The 25966-nt window shown below is 36.2% G+C and overlaps 1 protein-coding gene across 3 annotated transcripts in view; it reads left to right on the top strand.

Annotated features, from left to right (window-relative positions):
• Positions 1 to 25966, top strand: part of DCDC2 (doublecortin domain containing 2) — a 204545-nt gene that overhangs the window by 61864 nt on the left and 116715 nt on the right. For all 3 annotated transcript variants that reach the window (XR_005010671.1, XM_036763243.1, XM_036763247.1), the window contains exons 4-7: positions 17568 to 17644; positions 17750 to 17881; positions 22074 to 22220; positions 23897 to 23951. Coding sequence is in view for 2 of the 3 variants with exons in the window: in XM_036763243.1 (XP_036619138.1) it covers positions 17568 to 17644; positions 17750 to 17881; positions 22074 to 22220; positions 23897 to 23951 (411 nt within the window). In the remaining variant the exon portion in view is untranslated. The remainder of the gene's footprint in view (positions 1 to 17567; positions 17645 to 17749; positions 17882 to 22073; positions 22221 to 23896; positions 23952 to 25966) is intronic.

Genomic DNA, 25966 nt, shown 5'->3' with positions numbered 1-25966 from the left:
TCTTCAGCTCTAAGTCTTTTTCTGCCCAGGCCTTCATAATCCCAAAAGATTTTTTCCAGGTTCCTTATGGCATTATAATTAGCTCCCACTTGAATTACAAGAAGTAGGTAGCATTCTCAAGTTTGAAAAGTCCTGGGAGGCTCTCTGTCATATGTGAATATATTCTCTGGGGTAGACATCAAGGCCTTTCAGTTTTTGTCAAGTTGACATATGACTGCTTCCCTGCCTTTTATCTAGGAAAGTTATGGACCGCTAGGACCTGTCTCTTCCTGGGGTCAGGGAGTCTTTTTCTACTCCCTTTTCAACTTGGGTATTTTCTTACACCTTGCCAGGAAACACTTTATACTTCCTCATAAATTGAATCATAGAGAAGTGCTCTTTGGCCCCTTTTTTGCTTTCTCACTTAACAATGCTATATTTTATGTTTGCTTATCTATGCATTTGTTCCCCTCCCTCCTCCCCCAGGACAATATAAACTCCTTGAGGACTGGGACTACTTCATTTTTGTTTCTCTGTTTTAAACGCATAGCACAGTGTTTAGCACATGGTAGTCATTTAATAAATTCTTGTTGATTTGAGTGCACACATAATTTTTGATTGCCTGTATCACAAGCACAGAAATGGCACTTTCTGGGGTCTTAAAATAATTCCCTACCTCTGAGTCTAGCCCTACTGCAAGTGAGATCATCTTTTGTTTGGGCCTTCCCCCAGATACTCTCACATTAACTTCTGGTTGTTTCACTTCTAAAACCTGCTGCAGATTCTAGTGCTAGTTTTTAAAAAGATCATTATTTTTATTATTATAGTTCACTGAAAGTTCTCTTGTTTTCTCTCTCTCTCTCTCTCTCTGTCTCTCTCTCTGTCTCTGTCTCTTTCTCTCTCTTTCTCTCTCTCCCTTTTTCTTTCTCTCTTTCTCTTTCTCATCTCTTTCCACCCTTTAATCCCCTAGTCTCCCAATCAGTAATTGTTAGACCCCAGGCTAGAACTCTAATTGTCTCATTGCTAGCAGTAGCTTCAATCTTGGTCAGTCCCTTTGAGAAGCCTAGCTGGAAAAATTCCATTGCCTGCCTGTTTCAACAGAGGAGAGAGAAACTGGCATGTAAACAAAACTTCATAAAACTTATCAGTACTTAAGTTATATCAATTAGAACAGAACTACTTACAGTTATGACTCTGAAAGTTGTTCCTTGCTATTGAATATATATAATATATATGCATCTATATGTAAATACTGTTGATTTAAACCATGTAGGGTAATTCTTCACAGTGATGCTTGTGTGCCTTCTTGAACCAAATATCCTATCAAGTGCCTTTGTTGTAAAGCTAAACACTCAGATGAATGTATGTATCACTACTGAGTCACTGCTTTCTTCACAATGGTCCATTCAGGACAATACAAGCCAGTAACACCATTAGTCACTCACTTTCATGAACAGTAAAATCCATCAGTCAAGCTTTAAACCTCCATCTTGCAGGACCTACTAATCACTGGAGTTAAACTGTATTGATATAAATGTAATTTAATCATATTTTATATACAAAATTTATGTTTATAGTATGCAGTAAGTCATTTAAACTGATTGCTTTATAGATTAATATATTGAACATGTATATAATTGACTTAGCTGATAAAAATGTTATTTTGTTTTGCTAACAGTCACCAGAGGAAAATGTGAGTATCTCGTTTGGCATGTGTCATATGTCATTCTAAATGATGTAAAATGTTTAATAATTTCTTAGTATAAAAACAAGCACTGTATAGTTGTATTAGTAATGGAATAATTGTTTCTCAGGCATTTAAGCATATTTTTCATAACTTAATTTATAAAAACATTCAGGGATAATTACTTTCAAATTATTCGTTTAAACTTTGTAATATAAGATTGCTCTTCGAACTAGATAGTTTTAAATATAATGTTTTATTTAGGACACTTCATCCTTTTATTTCAAAATAGTTTGGACCTTTCATCGTCGTGTCTTTGTGAGGGTCTGAAGGAGGTTTATATTCTTCTTTGATCTAAAAACTGAGTCAAATGGGTGATATGTCATGTGAGTGGTGAATATGAAAACTAATATCCAGTTTATTAATTTATAAACTCTGCAACCTATCTTGGCTCTGTAAATATCTTAAGGCTATCATTTTACCATGCCTCAGAGACAAAACTAAGTTGAATTTGGCTAGAACCTGTCAGCAGGTCTAACCTTATGAAGTAGCAGGAGGCTGGTATGATTTAAGGGAGTTTTAGGTAGAGAGCTTTGTTAAAATAAATCAATCCATTTCCTGACTCTACCATTATAGCTTCATTTCTTTAGCTTCTCAGCAGGCCCATCTTTAGAGCACAGATATTTTTGGGAGCTGGTAACCTGGTCAGCAGATCTCTTAGTTGACAGCTAGCAGAGAGAATGCAGAAATGGGGCACAGAATAAATGTTTAGGATTGGGTAAATGCAATGGTGGTATCTCTGGAAGGAAAAAATGGAGCTTATTAGGGGAAAGGAGAGGGCAGCTGGATAGAGCATGAGACTTGGAGTCAGGAAGACTCATGTATCATCCTGAGTTCAAATCCTGCCTCAGACATGTAGTAGCTGTGTGACCCTGGACAAGTCAATTAACTTTGTTTGCCTCAGTTTCCTCATCTGTAAAATGAGCTGGAGAAGGAAATGGGAAACCAGTTCAGTATCTTTGCCAAGAAAACCCCAGACACTCCTGAAGAGCAACAAGGGGAAGGGAGATAGTGCTAAAAATTAACACCATCAGCTTAATGACTTTGCCTCTGAGATCAGCCATGCCTGATAAGGAGTTTGCTTGGGCTATTCTGAGGCCAGAGATTTGTAGTGTCACAGAGTATTAGGATACGTGTCTTATTATTAGTGCTATATTTCAGGAAGAATGTAAAACTAGGATTCTCCTTGTCTGATTTTAGTTATTTCAGTTGTCTAAAGCCAGGTACTAATTAGAATGAGGTCAACAGCTTCAGTTTCTGGATGTGGGGATTGATTGGCCTTACTATGCCACTTATTGTACCCTTCTGACTTTCACTTTTATGTGCAGATACTACTGATCAAAAGAGAAAGGGTGAGACAGGGTGAGTTCATGATGAAAATTGCTTACAACTGCTTCCTGAGGTAGTGAGTTCCCCAGTACAGAGTGTTAATTCAAGTAGAAGCTAGATTTATTGTGGATATTGCGGATTGCTCCACATAGACCAGGTTGGGGTGTAGTGGAGATAATGTGGAACTTGAAATTGAAAGACCTGGAGTTGAGTCTCAGCTCTATCATTTACTAACTGTCTGATTTTGGGAAATGCCATTTAACTTGCTGGAGCACCAGTTTCCTCATATATAACATGGGGATCATCATAATAATAGCTCACATTTATATGGCACTTTAAGATTTGAGAAGCACTTTAAAATATCCAACAGCTCTAGGAGGTAGGTGCTATTATCCCCATTCTACATAGGAGGAAACTGAGGCCAAGTGAGGTTAAGTGTCTTGATTAGAGTCACGCTTTCTAGGAAGCGTATTGTTGCAAGTGTCCGAGGTCATATTTGAACTCGGGTCTTTCTGACTACTCTTCACTGGGCCACTTAGCTACTGCCCTCTACTTCACCACTTGCCTGACAAGGTTATTGTGAGGATCAGATGAAGTGACCACCAAAGAAGTACTTCATATTAAAAATAAAGGCTAAATCAAAGCGTGCAGTTAATATGATGGTCCCAGTTAACTCTGAGATTCTGTCCTTACAATGGCTGGTCCTTGGATGTAGTAGGTTCTTTTCTTCAGTCCTGTCGGTCATGACTGACTACTCATGACCCCGTTTGGGTTTGTCTTGGCAAAGATACTGAGGTGGTTTGCCATTTCCTTCTCCAGCTTATTTTGCAGATGAGGAAACTGAGGCAAACAGAGTTGAGTAACTTGCCCAACGTCATGCAGCAAGTTGAGTGTCTGAAGTCAGATTTGAACCAACTTTGAGTTCATCTTTCTCACTCCAGGCCCTGCACTCTATCCACTGTGCCAGTTAGCTACCCCAGTAGGTGCTTTATAAATGCTTATTTTCCCTTTCCCTCCCCTGTCCTCCCATTGCTCCCCTTCCTTCTCTTCCTCCCCTTCCCTCATCATGAAAGACTGATCATTTCAGCTTCACACTTTAAATCCAAATTATATTCCACAAACATTTATTACATGCCTATTCTATGCAAAGCATTGGGGCAAAATGAAACCATCCATCCCCTTGGGGAGCTTATATCCTACCATATGGATACAACATGTGCACAATTACAAAAAATACACAAGTAATATCCAGATTGAGAGAGAGGCTTGGGGGAAAGGTGGAGAGGAGGGGGGGAGAAAGACCTCTTGTAGAAGATGGCACCCGAGCTGTGATTTGAAGGAAGCTCAGAATTCTCTTACTCCAAGGTGAGGAGGGAAAACATTTCAGATATAGTGATCATAGCAGGAGGTGGAATGTTAAGTATGGGGAACAGGGAGCAGGCCTGTTTGTGGAGAGTCTGATGTGAAGGGGACAAATATGAAGCAAGACTGGAAAGATATGGAAGAAGCAGGAGAGCTTTTTTGGAAAGAGGAGTATTTTGAATTACTTATGTCAGTTGCATTGCATATTTGTATTATAATTCATTCTAAACTTCCCCTTGCCTGCTCAATACAGTTAACTTTCAGTCTGTTTTTTTGCTTTGTGTTTGTTTTCAAGCAAATGTTGGGTTCTGTTGTTAGTGTGACTGGCACAGCTGCTGGGGTCTAGGATTTGGTGTAAGAAGCTCAATGCTGGCCCCTCTATTTATTCCATGTATAATTGTTGGTAAGTCCTTAGCCAAACCTGAGCTTTAGTTTTCCTCACCTGTGAAGTCAGGGAGTTGGATTAGATGATCCATAAGATATTATCTCTTCTAGCTCTAAATCCTATGAACTTATGAATTAGCTATTTAGGAAAATTACTTTTTAAGGAAAAAATCCAATGGATAATATTATCTCTTCTAGCTCTAAATCCTATGAACTTATGAATTAGCTATTTGGGAAAATTACTTTTTAAGGAAAAAAATCCAATGGATAATGTTAAGGATAATAACGAATTAAAATGTAAAGCTAACACTTCCCATATAAAAATTAGAAAACAAACCCAACCCCAGTAATTTTATATTAAAACTCAGTGTCAGTCTTCTAATTTTACTTGAATTTGCTAAGAATTCACTTGAGTTAATATGTAATTTTTTAACTGCACACAGGGGTCATCCTCTTCTGGACAACATAGCATTAGAATACCCCCAGCAGACAAATTTGTGAATGCATTAACTAGGGTTCAAATATTTTTAGTTTTTCTAGAAGATAAAAGTGTTCTTTGGAAATAATTATCTGTTATTTAAAATGAATGTGTTTAATATTACACATTCAGATTTTTTTTAGTATACCCAATTAGAAATTAATACAATAGCATTATAGTTAAGGAAAGTTGAACTGATAACTTCAGATTTGAGTCATAAGGGAAATTGCCATGGTAGATCTTGATGTGCTTGCTGGTAATTCTAAAAGACATTTTTTTCTTCTTAAAAATCAGAAACATCCAAGAGTTTTGTTAAATTTCAGGCTGTTTTAAAAAACAGCTTATGATTGCATTGATATGTAGTAATTGTTGTCCTAGCCTAGATATTCGACTGCTTGGAAAAGTTATTCACATGCTCTTTAGAACGTAGAAGAGTAGGTTAAATCTTCTGTGTCACATTTAAGCTGAAAAGATCTTTTTTTTCTTGCTAAGCGGCTAACAGCCAATTTTCCCTCATGATTTGCTCATTTAAGAACTGATCAGGGTTGTTTTCCTGCTGGAGTAGAGAAGGCTGCCAGAAATATTAATGGCCCTTTGTTTAGAAAGTACAAAAGGCAAACTTGCAACCTGATTGTGTGGTATCTATTATTGACAGAAATATAAGCTTTGGAATAACAGATGATAACACACAGCCTGACAGGTATGAATCCTTTCCTCTGGGACAAAGGCCTGGGCTATGTAGAACAACACTGCAGCCTATGGAGAACCTTCGATAGAAATGAGTGGTTTCATCAGCCCATAGAAACAACTAATTAATTGGACCCTCCTGGGAATGGTCTAAACAGCTTTTTCTTTATAATTAGCAATGCCTTTTACTAGGTCTTCAACTTAATTCAAGTTGAATTAAAATTTGTATAACGAAGCAATATTCATGAATGTGTTTTGGTTAAGGCACTTGAGGTGTAATCCACAACACCCCCATTGTCTGAGATCATACTACCATTACTTCTATGAAACTTCTTCTGAAGTCACTAGAATTCTTAGGGATTCATTTAGAATTAGGGGTTCATTTGGGGGTCCATAGAGTTTAAAGGTCCATTCTGGCAGCAGTAAATACATGATATTGAAATAACCATAGAAAATAATAGTTAACAGGCAAGAGGAGAGGAAACTCCCTTTGGATATCAAGTTTGGCTAACATATATTAACATTTAATTAACAAGAAAAGGCTTACATACAGACAAAGGCGTAACTGTTTTTACTGTCTCTAAGTAATTTCTCCTTTTTGGAGAAGTCAGTGTGTTTTTTGAGGCAGTGTGGCGTGTTGGAAAAAGCTTTGGACTTGGAGTCAGGAAGACCTAGGTTAAAATCTGCCTTCGAATACTTACTAGCTATGTGATTCTTAGGCAAGTCAATTAACCTCACAGGGCCCCAGATTCCTCATCTGTAAAATGAGGGGGCTGAACTTCGTGACCTCTAAGGTTCCTTCCAGCTCTAAATATATGATCCTATGAACAATACATTAACTAACCTGGGTAACATAAGAGTTGGATCTTTCTGCCAGCAAAATGTTTCCCAGAAACAAAATTCAGTCAATGCAAATTGACTGGTCTGTCTTTAAAAACTGCCCCCTCCTGTCTGCTAAGTGCAGGAAATACTAGAGTGCATATTCAAGAATTAATCATCCTTGCAGTCGTGTTCAACAGGTTTGAAAACAGGCTTCTAGTAGACCTTTTTCTCCCTACCCCATTAGCTTATGTTTTAGATCTTGGTCATTCTATTCTATTTAATTATGGTTCTTAAACAAAAAAAGATAGTCTTGCCTGGAAATTGGGTTATGAAATATATTTATAGTGGTTCAGAGATAAAAACTAGTCAAATGAAAGTTTAACAGAACTGTAAAGATTCCACAGGGTGAGAAGACATAAGTGGTTGGGATTTTTATCAGTGGAGGGGAGACTTTTGATGTGTGTTCCAAAGTAGCAATGGTACATACACAATTTAGCAATCCAGAGTGCTCAGGGAATGAGTGATTATGGATAGCTAAAGCTACTCTTTTAAGCATCAAAATTTAAAATATTTGAACTGTTTTGTATAAAACTTTAATGGCTCTATGATCTCACCTCAATGGATACTCTTTCTTCCTGTGTAGATCAGTCTGCCTCCTCCTTCTGTACAATTCTTATTCATGTTTTTTTCTTAAGCACTTCATGGAGGACTCGCTGCAGTACTGGAGGCCTTTTTCTAGTAATATTCTATGGTGTAACCCCACTTCCACTCAAGCCTGGGTTGGTTTTCCTGAGGGCTGCTATGTGCCAGTTTCATGGAAGGTGATATGGACAAGTGGGTGCCACCATCGCACTTGGGTTTTTCCTCCTTCTGCCCTACCATGGCACCTGGGCTCTTCCTCCTTCTGCCCCACCATGGCACGTGGGCTCTTTCTCCTTCTGCTCCACCTTTCTTTTCAGGTTATATACAATCATGATGATGTCTTTTATTACGTTTCTCACATGTCATCTGCAAAATGCTGCAGCCTGCTTATACTTACCACATATCTTTCTATTGCCCTTCAGGTACAGGTGTTTTTTGATTCTTCTGATAGATTCTTTGGATAAAAATATTTTAAAAAATTATGTACCACCCTACCTTCTTAAAAAGGATATAGAACAAATATATAATACATATTATGTATAGCGTACTATATAATATATAATATAATAATGAGGTAAATAATAATTAACTTTTTGTGATGACTCAGTGTCATTGTAAATATCAGAATGATATAATGGAGAGCATTTGCCTGGGAGTCAGGAATCCTGGATTCAAATCCTAATTCTTACACTAACTGTGTGACCTTAGGCAAAATGATTTTCCTCTCTGAGCTTAAATATCTAGAGCTGTAAAATGAGAATATTACTTTAATATATAGCTTACAAGGCTGTCATGAAGAAATAAAATTGTAGACCATTAAGCATATTGTGTATACTTATACAAATATATATTTATACACATTTATACTGAGGTATACACATATAAATATACATATATACGTATGCATATATCTATGTGAGACAGGATTACTATGAACAATAATAATAATAATAATAATAATAATAATAATAATGATACAGTGATACTCTTAGGGCCTGTAAGGTGTGTAACAAATTTTGAACTTCCCTAAACAAGCTCCGATCTCTACTATGCTGGTAGTGTTCTTGTGACCAACTTTTACAGTTTTTCTGTCTCCTTCCTCTGTCATACTACTTCCTCTTCCTGTTTCTTTGCTTTTTCTAGTTTACTGGGTATTTGTAACCACGTAACTGAGGTTGTTAGAATTCTGTTGTAAATATGAGCAAATTGTCTGTAAATGAAGCTTGAATAGTTCTCTTACAAGTAAAATACATATATGAGCTTTTAGTACACAGAACTTTGTAATATCTATTTTGGTCGCTTTTTTACTTCCTTCCAGGTTCCCAGTTGTTCTGATTGGGTGAATCATTTTTACATCTTGCCTGTATGCTTGAGAGAGCTGGACTTGTAGTCAGGAAAACTTGAATTTGGATCCTGTAGTCAGGAAAATTTGAGTTTGTCTCAGACATCAACTATGTGACCCTGGGCAAGTCATTTAACCTCTGTGTGACTCAGTTTCCTCATCTGTAAAATGGGGATAATAATAGCAGCTGCCTCTCAAGGTCGTTTGGAGGATCAAATGAGATAACACTTATAAATGGCTTTGTGAACCTTATATCAATTCTGGTTATCGTTATCAAGACCGAATACTGTTGCCTCTTGGTATCTTTTATTTGGTCTAGATATCCAAGAGGCCAAATTTATTGTGTATATGAAATAACACATATAAATAACTGGGTCTATTTTAGGCTATTACATACAAAAGCTATTGATTGCACTCATAACTGTTACCCATGGGAACTTAAAATAAGAATGCCATATTTAATCCCAATATTCAATGTAAAAAGGAACTCAGACTGTAAAATTCTGTACTCACTCTCTGTGCTTGCAATATAATTTCAAGGTCTGAAAATCTTGCACAAATTGTGATAGGAACTAAGTACTTCTATGTTTGTGATTATAATCTTGTGATGCTCTCTTCCTCTCTAATCTTTAACCTTTCCCTATCCTGGCCTTTCCTTGCCTACTGCCGTCAAACATATCTGAGTATCCCCCATTTTAAAAAACCAAGCTTCACTGCATCCTACCATCCTCTCAAGCTACAGACCTATACTCTTTCCTTCCTTTCCCAGCCAAATTCCTAGAAAAAACTGCCTATATTTCCTTTCCTCTCACTCATTCCTCAACTCTCTTTAGTCTGGTTTTCCACCTTAATTGAAACCGTTCTTTCTCAAGTTACCAAAGATCTTTTAACTGCCAAATCTGATGATATTTTCTGCATCCTAAAACTCTTTTGACCTTTGTGCTTCACTTGGTGCTTTCTCCTCCTTGATACTCTTTTTCTGAGTTTTTATGACAGTATTCCTTTCAGGTTCTCTTCCTGACTATCCAACAGCCCCTCTGTCTTCTTTACTGGCCCATTGTTCATGTTACAACCTCTAGTGGAGGTTCCCAAACTTATTTGGCCTACCACCCCCATTTAAAAAAAATTACTCAGTGCTCTCCTGGAAATCTACTTTATTTTAGCCCTTTAATGTTGTTGTTTTTTGTTTGAAATTTGCATAATTTCAAATTACTACCGCCCCCTTGGATTGTTCCAGTGCCCCCCCACAGGGTGGTATCACTCACTTTGGGAACCTATGCAAGGCTCTGTACTAGTCTTCATTGCCAGTTAACCATGTCAAACAGAATGTCCTAGAGACAAGTCAAATTCACCATGTCATAAGCAATAGCATAATCATTTGAGTATTATATGTTATATGGAAGTTGGTATATTATTAATTTTCAGTAGAATATAAACTTCTTGAGGGCAGGAATCGTTTAGATTTTATCTTTCTATCCCTCCCACCTTGCACAGTGACTAGTGGGTGCCTAATTAAATGCTTTTTGAATTGATTTCCTGTGAAAACGGACAAATGCTTCTTGCCAATCCCTGTTGTCTGATTGGATCCTAGCCCAGAGAAAAGTTTTATTTGAGGTCTTCTGGTGTGCACCCAACCAATTTCTGTCACACTGTGACAAGTGCAGACTGAATAGAATAGTGTTTGGTTAACAGTAGATGTGCTTGGTCGCCATGGTGCTTCTGGAAACTATCTCCACCTCAGCTTCTCTATGCTTATTTCTTCATCTGTAAAAACACTGCTAACTTTTGCTTTTGTTTCTGATTCATTGGGGAAAATTATTAAGGCTAATGGAATATTTGAAAAAAAAAACCTCAATCACTTCTGATTTTGTATTATTCCTGAAATTCACTTCCAAAGGTTGTATTGATGACATAATTATTTCCAAATTAGGCTATCTTGTGAGACAGCGGGGTGCTCATCAATGAAGGCATTCATGAAGGGGTCAGATTCTTGAACCACAGAATTCTATCCATGTCCTCCTACCCTGATCAGTTTGGGCTCAAACACAAGCCTATGCTCAGTGTCTCAAGTGACAAAGAGAAAAAGGGTTCTTTGAGAAGATTTTCAAAGGTTTTTGAGAAGGTCCCTTGGCAGGGATGTTTTAGGAGGGATTTATGCTTTAAGTAGTGATGGGGCTAAATGAATTCCATATCCCCTCCTACTATATGATTCCATTGTTCTGATTATTGTGTTGGGAATGGAATTACTCTTAATATTTTCAGACTGTGAAAAAAGAATTGGAAATATATGGGAAAAGCTTTGAATTGGGAATCACTTTTCCTGGGTTTTAGTCTCAGCTCTACCACTAATTTACTATATAAGTATGACCTTGCCTAGTGACTCAATTTCATTTTGCTTCAGTTTCTTCATCTAAAAATGTGAGGGTTAGACTAGACAAGCTCCTACCTCTCATATCCTTGGATATAGTGACTCATTTGTTGGAGGTTTTTATTCTCTTCTTTTAGTTCTTATTTTGTTTTGCAAAGAAATGACTTCAGAGCAATCCCAAGATTTTTGACTTCCTAGACTAGTCACTAGCCCAGTATAACAACCAACTAAGTCACAGTCTGGTCTAAAATTGATTGACAGCTCAGCCAGCCAATGAAATTCATGGAAAGATGGGCAAACCTATGCCTCAAACTATTGGTGGGGGCACATGCAAAATCTCTGCCTAGCCATGCCTAGAGGGAACAAAACAAACCAAAAAAACCTTTCAAATGTTAGCATGTTGAAAGCAGTGATTGCTCTCTTAAGGTGTTTTGTGATACTGCCATATGAATTGTATTTGCCTTTTTGTTTGTTTAGGAAAAATTGTTAGGCCCTGTTAATCCTTCTCAAAGAACCCAATTTCTCTGTCACTTGGTGCACTGAGTATAGCCTGTGTTTAAACTGTTAAATTGGTTAAGGTAGGAGTGCATGGGTAGAATTTTGTGAGTCGAGAATCTTATCAGGTATAATTTTTGAAATAAGGAACAGGCGTGTCAAGGGATTGCTTATGTCCACTTCAACTCTAGCCTTCAGTTTTAAGAGGTGGAGTCAAGTATGGAGTTTGCAGTGAGTCCTTTCTGAGTTTCTTTTTTCCTCTCCATCACTGGAATACAAATCAATCTGTGAATTTGCCACCAGTGCCTGTATGCCCTTGTAACTTTCCTAGTGAGGTCAGGTCTGTGACCTTGACTTATCCCTCAACTGTTCAACAGTCCATTTTTTTAAACAGGAAATACAGTATTTTAAAATTGCGTATTATTTTTAGTGTATGCTTATTTTTTCATTTCAAAGAAATCTAATTTTAGGAGTATAGCTATATTTAAGAATAGCCAACACTTAGATCAGTATGGTGCCACTACCATCTTGTAATATTGCAAAAAGTCAAGTCAATAAGCATTTATTAGGTAATTACTATGTGCCAGGTACTAGCTAAGTGCTTGGGATACAAAGAAAGATGAAAAATAGTTTTTGCTCTGAAGAAGTTCTCAGTCTAATGGAGAAGACAATATACAGACAACTATGTACAAACAAGATTATCTATTTGCCTTGTATATATAAATGTGTGTATGTGTGTATATATGGATGTGTATATGCATGTGTATATATACATATATGACAAATTTGAGATAATCCACAGAAATATACTACTAGCATGAAAAGGAATTAGGAAAGGCTTCTTGTTAAAGGTGGGATTTTAGCTGGTACTTGAAGGAAGCCAGGAGATGAGGAGATAGAGAATTCCAGGCATCGAGGATAGTCAGTGAAAATGCCAAGAAGCGGGAGATGGAGGTTGGAGGGGGAAGTAGGGTATAAGAAGACTGGAAGGATAGGAAGGGATGAAGTTACGAAGGACTTTGAATGCCAAACAGAGGATCTTATATCCTGGAGCATCTTTATTCACTGGAGGGAGGCATGGGGAGTTTATTGAAGGTGGCATTGTTGAGCCTTTGCTTTATTCTATCTGACAGCTGAATGGAGGATGAACTGGAGTGAGAAGAAAATTCAGGTGGGGAAGGTGACTGGCAGGCTGTTGTAATAGTGTAAGAGTGAAATGACGGAGGACTAACAGCAGGGTGATGCCAGTGTCAGAGGGAAAAGGAGGCATATGTAAGAGATATGATGAAGGTTCAATCAGCAGGATATGTTGCAGAAGGTGTTATTTCTTTAAACTTATTGTTAATTTCCTTTTGTGTTCTTGCTTTTTGTATATCAGAATGATTTTGCTGAATCACTATTGACTTGTTATTTGTTTTTTAATAATTGTATTCTTTTTTGCACTGATTGGTGCTAAGTCCCTTTACCTTAGACACCTTATAGCCCACAGCGTTAATTTGCAAGATGGCTGACTACATACCATGGTCTAAGGAACTAAGCTAATTCAATTTTAAATATTTAAAAAATTGTAGTAGCTATTTAGTTAATGGGTACCAGATACTTCTTGATTAGTGAAGAGGGTAGTGAGGCCTTCCTTAACTCCTCTAGCAACTTTTCCAACTTGTCCACATTGGCTCAGCTCACTGGGCTCACACACTGTAAACTAGAGTTGAGTCAAGACATCGATATATTTTTCTTTCAATGTGAAAGAATTTCCTATCCAACTTAATAACTGGGAAGAGATAATAGTTCAGATTTTTATGTTTTTTTGTTGTTCAATTATTTCAGTCATATCTGACTCTTCATGACCCCATTTGGGGTTTTCTTGGCAAAGATACTGGAGTGAGTTGCCATTTCCTTCTCCATCTCATTTTACAGATGAGGAAACTGAGGCAAACAGGGTTAAGTGACTTGCCCAGGGTCACACAGCTAATAAGGGTCTGAGGCCTAATTTGAACTCAGGTCTTCCTGACTCCATGCCAGGTACTCTATCCATATATACTGAGTTATCTGGCTGTCCCAGTTTTTATAATATGGCAGAGTTTTCATGAGTTTGATCCTTAACTTCCCTTGTTTCCCATGCATGTTGTACTTCTTATAGAAGTCAACTTTCTAATGGACAAATGCTGTTGATAAGAATAGGGGTGAGGGAGTGGGGAATGAGAGTGTAGATAAAGCATGGTAGCCCAACAGATGGAAGAACAACAACTCAAAGTCTGAGTGCTACTAACTCAGTGTGGTGGTACATTTTTTGTACTTGAAAGTCTCTACATTTTCAGAGCCAAAGTAAATTGTTTAGGCTAGGAAGGAAATAAAGATAATTGAAACTTTACACTTTGCCAAGCTTTTATGTTTTAGAAAAAGGTCATTGCCTGAATCTTTTCATTGTGATTCATAATATCCAAAGCTATAAAGGCTAAATTAGGGCTAAATGACTAATTAAATTCCTTTTGTGAGAGCTCAGGAAAGGTTTACCCTTATGTGGGGTGACCATAACTTTGATACAGTTAATTTGTCTTGGTTTTAGTTGTTTTAAAATACTGATTATATTCAATTTAAACCAAAAATCAAAATGAATTAATTTATTTGATTTAAATTCTGTGAATTTCTTTCTTTCTGTGAATAAGCAACTTAATACTTAAAAATTCATGCAGACTTCATTTTAATGACATGTACATCTCAAATCAGTTGTTTACTTTGAGAAAATTTTTTAGCTTTATTTTGCAGTTATATCTGAGGGATTGAATCATTCTATCTCATAAAAGCTAAGTGAAAAAGGATATCTATAAAAGTATTAGGACATATACCATTTCCAGCTCAAATGGTAAATTATGGATATTTTGAGCATATTTGTACTCAAATCCAGAAATTCTAATAATTTTATTTAACTAAAACAATCTTATGTATTCTAAATATTTAAAAATAAGCATGTAAACTTATTTAACACATGTATAGTTTTGGATTATTAACCATAATGATACTTTCAAACCAAAATTAGTCATCTTTAGTCAATAGAACATCAAATTGCATTATGCCTTTTACTTATGGTCTTTACCTTCAATTAATTCCAATTAGCATTGGAATTGAGTTCCTATTGCACTCATTACTATGCCAGGTGTTAATGGAGGATACACACAATGTAGGTTGGAGATCTTGCTCTAAAAGTACTTGAAGTCTTATTAGGGAAATGAGAAATACGTATTTAGAACATTAGCAAACAATACAGGGTAGTCCGACAAACAGACATGTAGTGTTACAGTCAGTCAGAGTTAAGAACTTTCCTACTTTTTCGGTTACCAAATGTTTTCTTAATTTGGAAGAAATTGACTTAAAAAGAGGAAGCAGGTTATCTACAAAGATATTAAGAGATAAACCATTTCTAATTTAACCGGTAAATTATAGATATTTTGAGTATTTTTTTTATTGTTGCCATTTTTATTGCCAGTAAATTTCTCTCTAAAATGTACTAAAATGATATGATTCTTTTTATTTTGGGAGGGAAAGCAAGGCAATTGGGGTTAAGTGACTTGCCCAATGTCACATAGCTAGTGAGTGTGCCAAGTGTCTGAGGTCAAATTTGAACTCAAGTCTTCCTGACTCCAGGGCTAGTGCTCTACTCAGTGTGCCACCTGGCTGCCCCTAAAATGATATGATTCTAAGAAATTATTGCTATTAAAAGCTGAGCTGTCAGTAGTCTTAAGTAGTCTTTGCTGAACCTTTTAAGGGACTTCCACCAATTATTCACTTAACAAATATTTATTGAGCTACTATGTGCATGACATTTTGCTAGGCATTTAACAGCATAATATAGAGGCATGTCATTTTATGCCTTCCTAGGGTTTAAAATTTAATTGTAGTTCTTCATTATCATTTGAGTTTATTTCTTGAATGGTTTGGCACACCCTTTTATCACCCTTTCTAATTCATATCTGTTATTATTGTAGAGGAATGATTGCTGGGTGCCTATGTCACAGCCATCTCTTTAACCAACCAACCGACCAACCAACCAACCAACTAACCAACCTTTATTGAATGCCTACTATAAACAAGATACTGTGTTAGTTGCTGTGGAAAGCACATAAGATGTGACAAAGAAGTTTAAGACATGGCCTTTCCCTCAAGATGTCTACAGGCTTGTTGCGGAAATAATTCAGGCACACATTAAGAAATGACTAACAATATAAGGCAGTAAATGAAAAGTATCAGATGAGTGGAACCAGATTATAAGTGCTATAGGAGTTGAGGAGAAGGATTTCCATTTGGGGTGGTTAGGGAATGCTTATGTTGAAGAATTTAAACAGCTTTGTACAATGGAAAGGAATGTGATAGGTGGATCTGAGCGGGGAGAGCATTCCACTTCTGAGAAACAGCAAAGTCGTGGATATAGGTGACTTAGAAGTGTTTTCAGGGGATAGTGTGTCTGGAGATTAGTTAGTCTGGAGTGAAATGTTCATGGAGGCAGGTAGTAAAAGATAAAGCAGAGAAACATATTGAGGCTCGGTAGATGGAGGCATCTGGAGTATTTTATTCTGGTGCTACATTTTTGGAAAGACACTGTCAAAATGGAACATCTCAGGAAGACGGCATACAGGATAGTGAGAGGACTGGAGACTGTACTACATAAGGTTTAGTTGAAGGTACTGGATTTGAATGGTTTGGAGAAGATAAGACTTGGAGTGTGGATTGGGAAATTACAGGAAAACTGTCATGTGAAAGAAAGATTAGACCAATGATCTAATGGATAAGAAAAGAAAGAAAACTATAGAGGCAGATTTAGGCTTGATGTAAAGGAAGCATCTTACTTTAAAGTATTCCATAAATGTAGAATGGGCTGCTAGTGGGTCCATTACTGAAGGATGCATCAGGTGGAGACTGGATGACTCGTTTTCCATGTTGTTAGGCCTCTGAAGCCCCTTCTAGATATGTAATTCTGTGATTTTATGAATGTCAGGCTAAGTAGTCGTCAGGTGTTAAAGGCTGACTTTATTAGTATTGATAATAGAGACAATAATCAGGAAGTAGTCTATAACCTCTTGTTTTTTATTCCCAATATTATGCAAAATGATTTTATGATATGAATTTATCATTTAAAATACTACATAATTAAAAGCTAAATCTCCTTTCTCTAAGAAGCAGCATGGCCTGTCCATTGATAAAGTGTTGGGCTTAGAAGTCTGGAAGACCTGGGTTCAAATCCCACCTCCAACACTTAGTAGTTATATATAGGTTGCAGTCTATTTGAGCCTCAGGCAGCTTCCTAGGATTTATCTACCAGAATTCTCTAGACTGAATTATCTTAAATATAGTGTGGTTTTTGTTTATGGCTTACTACAAGCATTTTTTTTGGAGAGGTTTGGTGGTGGTGGTTTTGGACCTATTATTTCATCAGTGTAGGAAACACCTGTCACTGACGTTCATTGCCAACTCATCTTTAATTTCTAGTCTGGGGCACAGATATGTTTAAGTGAATTGCCCATGGTCATATAGGTAATGTCAGAGGGAGGACTTGAACCTAGGTCTTCCTACTTTGAGAGTGGCCTTTTCTCTGCTATGAAGCTTGGTATCTCTCAAAATAGCATTTAAATTTTAATTTAATTTTTAAAAATCCCTACATAACTCTCTTGTGGTATCACTTTGCCATCAAAAGTGAGAAGCAGCATTGACAGGACTTTAAGGGAATATTGTGATCTGCCTTCTGTCAGTCAATAAGTTCATAGTGATGTGAGATGTTGGTAAGGTGAAAGGAGCTGATGCAGGTGGAGAAAGTGAGGTTTCCTTGAAGGCACAGCGGGACTGAACAAGCTTCTTGAGACTTCTGTGTATTTTCCAGGCACTTAAAAAAAAGAATTCCTCATAGAAACTCAGTGTCTTACATAATCCTCCTCTGCTTTTACAGGTAAAACCTGTAATCCACAGTAGGATCAACGTATCAGCACGTTTCAGGAAACCACTTCAGGAGCCCTGTACTATCTTGTAAGTTGGTGTAGTTTGTTTTTGGAGTTGGTTAACTTAATGGCTTGTGTTATTTTGAAATAGCATCTTTAATTTGTTTGACTTAAGCGTTTTATTTTTTTCTAGCTTGATTGCTAATGGAGATCTTATAAGTCCAGCATCGCGCCTCTTCATCCCTAGAAAAGCCTTGAGTCAGTGGGATCTTGTACTTGAAATGGTCACACAGAAAATAACTTTAAGGAGTGGAGCTGTGCATAGGTAAGGCAAGGAGGTCTTTTCATATGCGAGTGAATTATTAAACCTTTTAATATATTTATATGTTTAATATATTTTTCTACATTTATCTAAGTGCTGTCACACAAATTCTTGGTTTTGGAGTACACCTTTAAATAAAGAAGTACTTTTAAAAGCCTAGGCAATGGAGTCTTAATTTACAGAGGGCGCTCACAGTTATCTGACTCTCCAAATCATTAGCAAGTACCCAATATGATAATGAAATATGAGGTGTCAATCTGCCTATAAATGAGACCCCAAAGTCGGGGATAAAATGAAACGAATCAAATTTATTTCACTCTAAATCCAAGTCTGAAATGCATGAAGCATTTTTCTTATAAGTGATTTATGTCACTATGACAAGAAGTCTTAGTAATTTTATTTCTGGAAGGAACATGACAATAATGGGGAAAAAGGGCAGCAGATTTGGTGTCGGGATGTAGGTTCAAATCCCAGTTATTTATTATTTACTAACCCTATAGAGGTGGGTGACCAAGTTGCTGAAAGACTTCAAGATCAGGACACATGAGGATCAGTTGAAGCAACTAGGGATGTTTAGTCTGGAGAAAAGAAGACTTAGGGGGAGCATGATATCTCTTTAAGTACTTGAAAGGCTGCCATATGGAACAAAGAGAATACTTGCTCTGATTGGTTCTAGAGGGCAGGACTGGGAGAAATGGGATAAGTTGTTGAAAGACAGATTTTGACCCAGTATAAGGAAGGAAGAACTTCCAAATAATTAGAGCTCTCCTAAAGAAGAATGTACTGCTTCTGGAGGTAGTGGGATTCTCCTTCACTAGAGGTCTTCAAGCAGAGGCTGGGTGATCAATCACTTAAGTTAATAATAATAATAGAGTAAATTTTTGTTCTCTTATTGGGTAGCACTAGATGACTTCTGAAGTCCTTTCCAATTTTGAGACTTTATGATGACCTGTTTACTTAACATCTGTATGACCTTGGTTGGGCAAGTCCCTTGACCCCTGTGGACCTTGGATGTTCGACTAGATAAGGGGTAAACAAGCTATGGTTGTCTGCTTTTATAGTGCCCATGAGCTGAGAATGTTTTTTACATTTTAAAGTAAAGTTTTATAGTATTTAAGAATGCATAAACCATTCATGGCTTTCAGGGTAATACAAAAACAGGAGGTGGTCAGGATTTGGCCTTTGGGCCATGGTTCAGTGACCCCTGGATTAGGTAATCTTCAACTCTTTACTGTTAGGAGAGGCATATGCAAATTCAACAACAATAATAACAATAACTTGCATTTCTAGATAGCATTCTTTGCAGTAACCCTATGGGATAGGTAATGAGTGCTAATCTACTTCAACATGCATTGTTTGTGATGCTTTTTCACTGCTAGGTCCATAGGATACAGAGTACAACTGTGAAACAGTTCTTGAGAAAGAGAAGGAGTGCTGGTTTTAGCCTCAGAAGGACATGAATTCAAGGACCATTTCTGACATTAATCTATCTTTAGGAACAAGTCACTTAATCTTAGACTATCTCAATTTTCTTATCTTCAAAATGGAGGTGATAACACACTGTTTTATCCTTCATGACATTTTGAGTTGTAAGGATACAAAGAAATACTTTAAAAAAATGGTCCCTGCCTTTGAGGAGCTCACAGTCTAATGGGGGAGACAACATGCAAAGAACTATGTAGAAATTACGTACAAAATAAATAGGAAATAATCAACAGAGGGAAGGCACTTAGAATTAGGAGGGATTTAGAAAGGCTTCCTGTAAAAGGCAGGCTTTTTTTTTAGCTGAGACTTGAAGGAAGCCAGGGGGCAGAGATCAGGAAAAAGAGCATTCCAGGCATGAGAGACAGCCAGAGAAAATGCCTGGAGTGGAGAGATGGAGTGTCTTGTTTGAGGGGCAGCAACAAGACCAGGATCACTGGATTGCAGAGCATGGGGGATAGTGGTGATGGTGGGGGTGGTAAGCTGTACCCAGTTCACAGAGTTGTGATGAAAGTACTTTGCAAATGTTAAAAAGTTTAAGAATGTTAAATGTTATAAATGTGAACTATTATTATGCCATTTTAGCAGTTATGAAGGCAGGTTTATGTTAATGGACAAAAGTGTGAACATATCGTAGGTAAAGTAGCAAAGTCAGTAAGATTTGCTTGTAAATGATCTGGGCTATGTTCACTTAGCCCACGTAGAGGTTAATGATTACCTGAGAGGGTCATTATCCTATGAATCAGTATATTTGTCTCCTAAAATATTCCATATAATTCCTTTTAAACTCCCAGTTTTGTATTTTCTGTTTCATAACAAGAAAGGAGAATCAACAACATTTTACATAATAATTTTGAGGCCCAGAGCAGTGGTTAATGTAAGTTCTTAATCATTGACCCTTACCTACTCAAGATGTAAGTAAAGTGTAAATAAAACAAGTCCAAGCTTTCTGTTTTCAGAACCTCTTCCTACCTGGTCTTTCCGTTTATAGTTATTCAAGTTAACTACTGATTCAGACCTTCATATTTTGAAAGAAATTGAAAACTGAAAAAGGTTTGGGACCAGATAGATGCAAAGACAGTGAAAATCTGGGTTTCAGTTTCAGTGCTTTGGATTGTGCCAACACAATTTTTTTTAAAAAAGCATAAAAATAATAAAAGAGATTTCAACTGTACATGAAGTAAAACCTGATATTGGTCTTGGATTTTTTATTTTGTTTTTCACAAATTCACATAATGTTGAATTTTCCCTTGTAATTCAGTAAAGATTCTGATAAAATACTGCACTTTATTCTTTTCTTTTATTGAATATTACCAAATACATATGAAGATAATGGGCTGAGTAATTTTTTGTGATAATCTCATTTGTGTCTCTGATTATGGTTGATAGCTTTTAGTTACATATTTATTTTGTGGCTAACAGAGAATAAATCGGCACCACATATTTGAACAATTCTATTTGTGGGCTTGTCTTTTTATTTTCTAAGTTTCCTATTAACCTGCTTTTCATATTCTTTTAAAAATGTGACCAACACATATTAAATAGGCTCATAAGGTAATCATTGTTCTTTTAATAAGTAACAGATTAATTGTAGTTTGTTGCAGCAGTCTTACCGTAAAGGGAGGTTTCTGTAAACCCCTTGATTCTGGCAAAGATATACTGCTCACTTACTTATGAGGTGGGGAAAAGGCCAAGCATGAATGCTATGCTGTTCTGCATCATTAATCCTAAAGTTGGGCTGTGTTCCCTCCCTGTCTCTTCACTTTATTTTTTGACCCAGTTTGATGTTTATTTTGATGCAGCCCTCTGGCCTTGGGCCATTCTAGCAGAGAATGGGGTTAGATAGTTTGTCAGTTGGCCAGATGTGTTATTTAAATGCATTTCTTAAAATTCTTAAAAAATATTTATATAAATCTTTGAACAATGAAGATAAGTTCTGATTTAAAGCACTAGTCCTCTATGAGTTATGTATTTAGGGTAAAGATTACAGACCAAGAACTGGACAGGACCTTGCAGATGATCTGGCCCAACCCTGTAATTTTGCAGATGAAGACACCAAAGTCTAAAGAGTTTGACTTTTCCAAGGACACGGAGGTAGTAAACAGTAGAGCTAGAATTTGAACTAGGGCCCTCTGATTTAAGATCTGTCAGTCTTAGTACTGTATTGGTCTGATTTCCTTAACTCTGAGACAGTAATAAGAATTTCTTCTAAGGAGAGGCAGGTTGATATAGGAGAAAGAGTCAGTCAATCAATAAATGCTTATTAAGCCCCCACTATGTGCCAGGTACTGGACTAAGTGCTCGTCAGCATTGGAGATGAGTGTTTGATTCCTGATTCTGACACTTATTAGCTGTATGACCCTTGTATACCATTTAATTTTTGTAAGCTTTTGTCTCAAATGTAAAAGCCACCTCCTGATTCACAGGGTTGTCATGAGGAAAACCTTAGAGGTCTGTGTAAGGGGTGATTAATTGTAGTTAGATTTTTAGATTTGCTCGATATGTAATACTACTAAACAGCTATTCTCTTGATTGAATGTCAGTATGATTTTCATCTTTGGTGAGCATTTAATCCTAGTGGTAGTATTTATCAACCAAACACCAAAACTCTGAATATTGAACTATAAAAATAAAGAAGAGTTTCAAATACCCCATTTTGAGCAGACCTTTGAACGCTAATAAATCTAATTGTTTGCCACTAATATTTTGGCAGACTCTATACTTTAGAAGGAAAACTTGTCCAAAGTGGGTCGGAGTTGGAGAATGGACAGTTTTATGTAGCAGTTGGCAGAGACAAGTTTAAGAAATTGCCGTACAGTGATTTACTTTTTGATAAATCAACAATGAGAAGGCCTTATGGGTAAGTTTTCATCTTTTTTTAATAGCTAACATTTTATTAGTTATTGCAGTAAGCCATTTGCTGACTACCAATAAGTTTCATATTTAATTGAAGCTCTCGTTCAAATGTTAGAATCAAAAGAATTAGTGATATCACACTCTATATCTTTACTGCTGTGATAAGACAATAAGAAGTATTTAAGAAAATAAATTTTTCTGAATTTAGGAAAGTACACATGGATTTTATATTGTGTACAGAGCATGTAATGAATTTAAAAGGTTTTTTCTTATGAAAAAGATTCACAATAATGAACATGAGAAAAATTAAAACTAATGGAAATTCTAAGACTATCTTAACAATTTAGACAGAAAAAACTGTTTTACAATTTCGCTGAAGCAAGCAGAAAGCAGAAACAGCAGCTGTTTTTTGAAAATGACCAGTTTTTCTTGTGCTCTTTTTATATTAAATCTGAATATTTTGTACAGTTATTATGTTGCACTTGTAAAGAAATTGAGTTGTTAGTTGTATATTTAATATAGAGGAATTGTTTTTATTTCTAGTTACACATATATGTTTTTCTAGTTGAGAATATGCAGTAGATAATTTCCCTTCATTCTTGAAGGGTATTATATTTTTGCCTCAAAATAGAACCTTGAATGAATTCAAAGGCTATAAATACACTATTTGCTAGATACATGGGCATTGTAACTCACTACCACTTCCTTACCATATTGGCCTCCTCTTCTGGCTATTTTTAGCCCAATGGGCATCAAAAGGAGAGAATGGAGAATAACTACCTTATCTTTCTGTATATCTCCTACTTTTTGCTATGAAGCAACGTTTTGGAAGACAGAAAAAGAAGTCATTGATTGACTTCTACTGATTCAGATTTCATAATAACTGGGAAAGAAGATAATGTCAACAGAATTTTGAAGGGTGATGGTATTTGAACTATAAAAGAGAACAAATATTTTCAGGTACCCTAGAAGCACCAAGTGTTAATTTTAATCATAAATCACTCATCCGTTAAAAATCTAGATAAAAAGTTAGTTAAGTTACTAATCTCCTTCAAATTCCATATACTTTAAAAGAATAAAAACTGCAGTTATTTTAAAGTGCTTTATAAACCATACTTGCTCACCAATATAGATGAGTCTTTCATTCAATAAGGTTTTTAAATGTGTCTATCTGTTACCTTTTATTTGTTGGAATTGGGGATAGCAGTGTTAAATTAGGCTGCCTTCCAACCATGTATCTCATAAGAATTTTTGTGAATATTAGTAATTTAATATCTCCTTAAAAAACTTACCTTGCAGATAAGTGCCAGCAATTTGTCAACCTCTTCTCCCCACAAGGGGCATATATTGAATAACATTATCATTCTTTGCTGCTTATCTAGCAGAAAGTATTACTCAGCCTGGAAAATGGCTTTTTGCAAGGTAAATTTGAAACATTGGGGTTTGAAATTTGAATTCTTTGAAATAAATTTTAAAATGTTCCTGAAAGCCCATAGATGAATTTTAATTAAGGAACTATTCAAGTAATTGTAGTTAACATATTGATGTTAACATAAGTTAACATTTTTCTGTGTACCAGTGACTTAAGCATGGACAGGTAATGTATTATCATGGTACTATGTATGGTATATTATTGATAATGTAATATTCCAATTCTTAAATTACAATTTCTTTCTGCAGTCAGAAAGCCTCTTCATTACCTCCTATTGTTGGATCCAGAAAATCTAAAGGGAGTGTAAGTATCAGATGCTATAGTAATTTTCCTTAATATTTTGAGTTTGCAAAGGATGCAGAGAGACTGTTGTTTGTTTCAATTAAATCAGAAGATAAAATTCATCTACCTAGTGATATAGCTGTGATTATATGAACCTGAATGTATAATCATAATATTACAACTCGAAGAATAGATATTTGAGACCTCGACCCTAAATTCTGCTGTAAAAGAGCATTATGGTGGGTATATAAGTGGATAAAACATGGCTGAAGTGGGAGTAAATTTTTTTCACAGTGGTGCATTGTTCTGCATGTACCTCTATTTCTCATTTTAAATCATGATTGAAGCCCCAGAACACAAGAGAATTCCTTGTGTGTTTTCTTTTTCCCCTTTTCCATTTTTAGGCTTCTCTTGCGTCTTGATGTTAGAGATCAAATTTTTTGTTCAATTCTGGTCTTTTCCTTATGAAAGCTTGAAATCTTTCTATTTCATTGAATGACCATTTTCTCCTTGGAGTACTATGCTTAATTTCACTGGATGGTGATTCTTGGTTGTAGTCCTAGTTCCTTTGCTTTCTGAAATATTATGTTCTGTGACTTCTGATCCTTTAATATTGCAGCTGCTAAATAAATCCTGTGTAATCCTGATTGTGGCTCATTGATATTTGAATTGTTTCTTTCTGTCCACTTGCACTATTTTTTCCTTGATCTGATAATTCTGACATTTGCCTATAATGTTCCTTGGAGTTTTTATTTTGGGATCTCTTTCCTGAGGTGGAGTCTTTCAATGCCTATTTTGACCTCTGGTTCTAGGATATCAGGGCAGTTTTCCTTGGTAATTTCTTGAAAGATGCTGTCCAGATCTTCCTTTTGATTATAGCTTTTGAGTAGTCCATTGATTCAGACATTGTCTGTCCTGGATTTTTTTTTTCCAGGTCAATTGTTTTTCCAGTGAAGTATTTTACATTTTCTTCTATTTTTTCATTCTTTTGAATTTGTTTAATTGATTCTTGATGGCTCATAGTGTCATTAGCTTCCACTTCTCCAATTCTAACTTCTAAGGAGTTGTTTTCCTCAGTTAGCTTTTGTACTACCTTTTCCATTTGGCCAATTGTGCTTTTTAGGGAGTTGTTTTCTTAAGTGGATTTTTGTATCTCCTTTTTGATTTGGCCAATTCTACTTTTTAAGCAGTTGTTTTCTTTTTATAAGCTGTTTGCTCTTTTTTCATGATTTCTCTCGCTTCACTCTCATTTCTTTTCCCAATTTTTTCTTCTGCCTTTCTTAGGTGACCTCTAAACTCCTTTCCGAGCTCTTCCATGAGTTATTTCTGGGCTCGAGAGCACTTTCCATTTTTGTGTGGGGTTTTGCCCATAGGTGTTTTGACATTATTGTTGTCTTACGAGTTTTTGTCTTGGTCTTCCTGGTCACCATAATAACTTTTTATGATTGGATTTCTTGATTGCTTTTTGCTCATCTTTTTTTGGCCTTTTCCCTTTCTTTTAAATTTGAGCTCTGCTCCCAGAGTTGAAGGGACACTGTCTCAGGCTTCTTGTGCCAGGGTCTGCAGGCTCTGGCTCTTTACCTGTTGCTGAACTGATGTTGCCCTGAGGCCCATCAAAATATGGAAGTTAAACTATATTATCAATTTGTTTGGCTACTAAAAAGAAAATAATTCTAGAGAGTGGCACTCTAAGAATACTTTGCATAGATAAATCCAAAGTAGTAAAGCACATTTTAACCAAAGGATTCATTGCTTTCTTTTAATTGTCAACTTTCCTAATACATTTAGGTATTTTGCAGATAATTAGATCTAGTCTAGAGTTTAGGGGCAAAGGGAAGATAGAAAGGAAGAAAATAGGAAAGTGAAAAACTTAAAGAGTTCTTAGGTACCTCTGCTAATGGAAGTTAAGGAAAATGTAGTTTGATTTTCAAAAATTCATTTTACTCGTAACTTTTCAAGAGTTACATTCATTGTACCAAATGTGGTATATTTAAGAAGAGAGACTGTAATTGTCCTCTTTCAAATCTGTATAGTTT

The sequence above is a fragment of the Trichosurus vulpecula genome, chromosome 1 (assembly GCF_011100635.1).
Source record: "Trichosurus vulpecula isolate mTriVul1 chromosome 1, mTriVul1.pri, whole genome shotgun sequence".
Lineage (NCBI taxonomy): Eukaryota > Metazoa > Chordata > Mammalia > Diprotodontia > Phalangeridae > Trichosurus > Trichosurus vulpecula.
The sequence above is the reverse complement of the archived record's forward strand: the minus strand, read 5'-3'. Positions and strand labels throughout refer to the sequence as shown.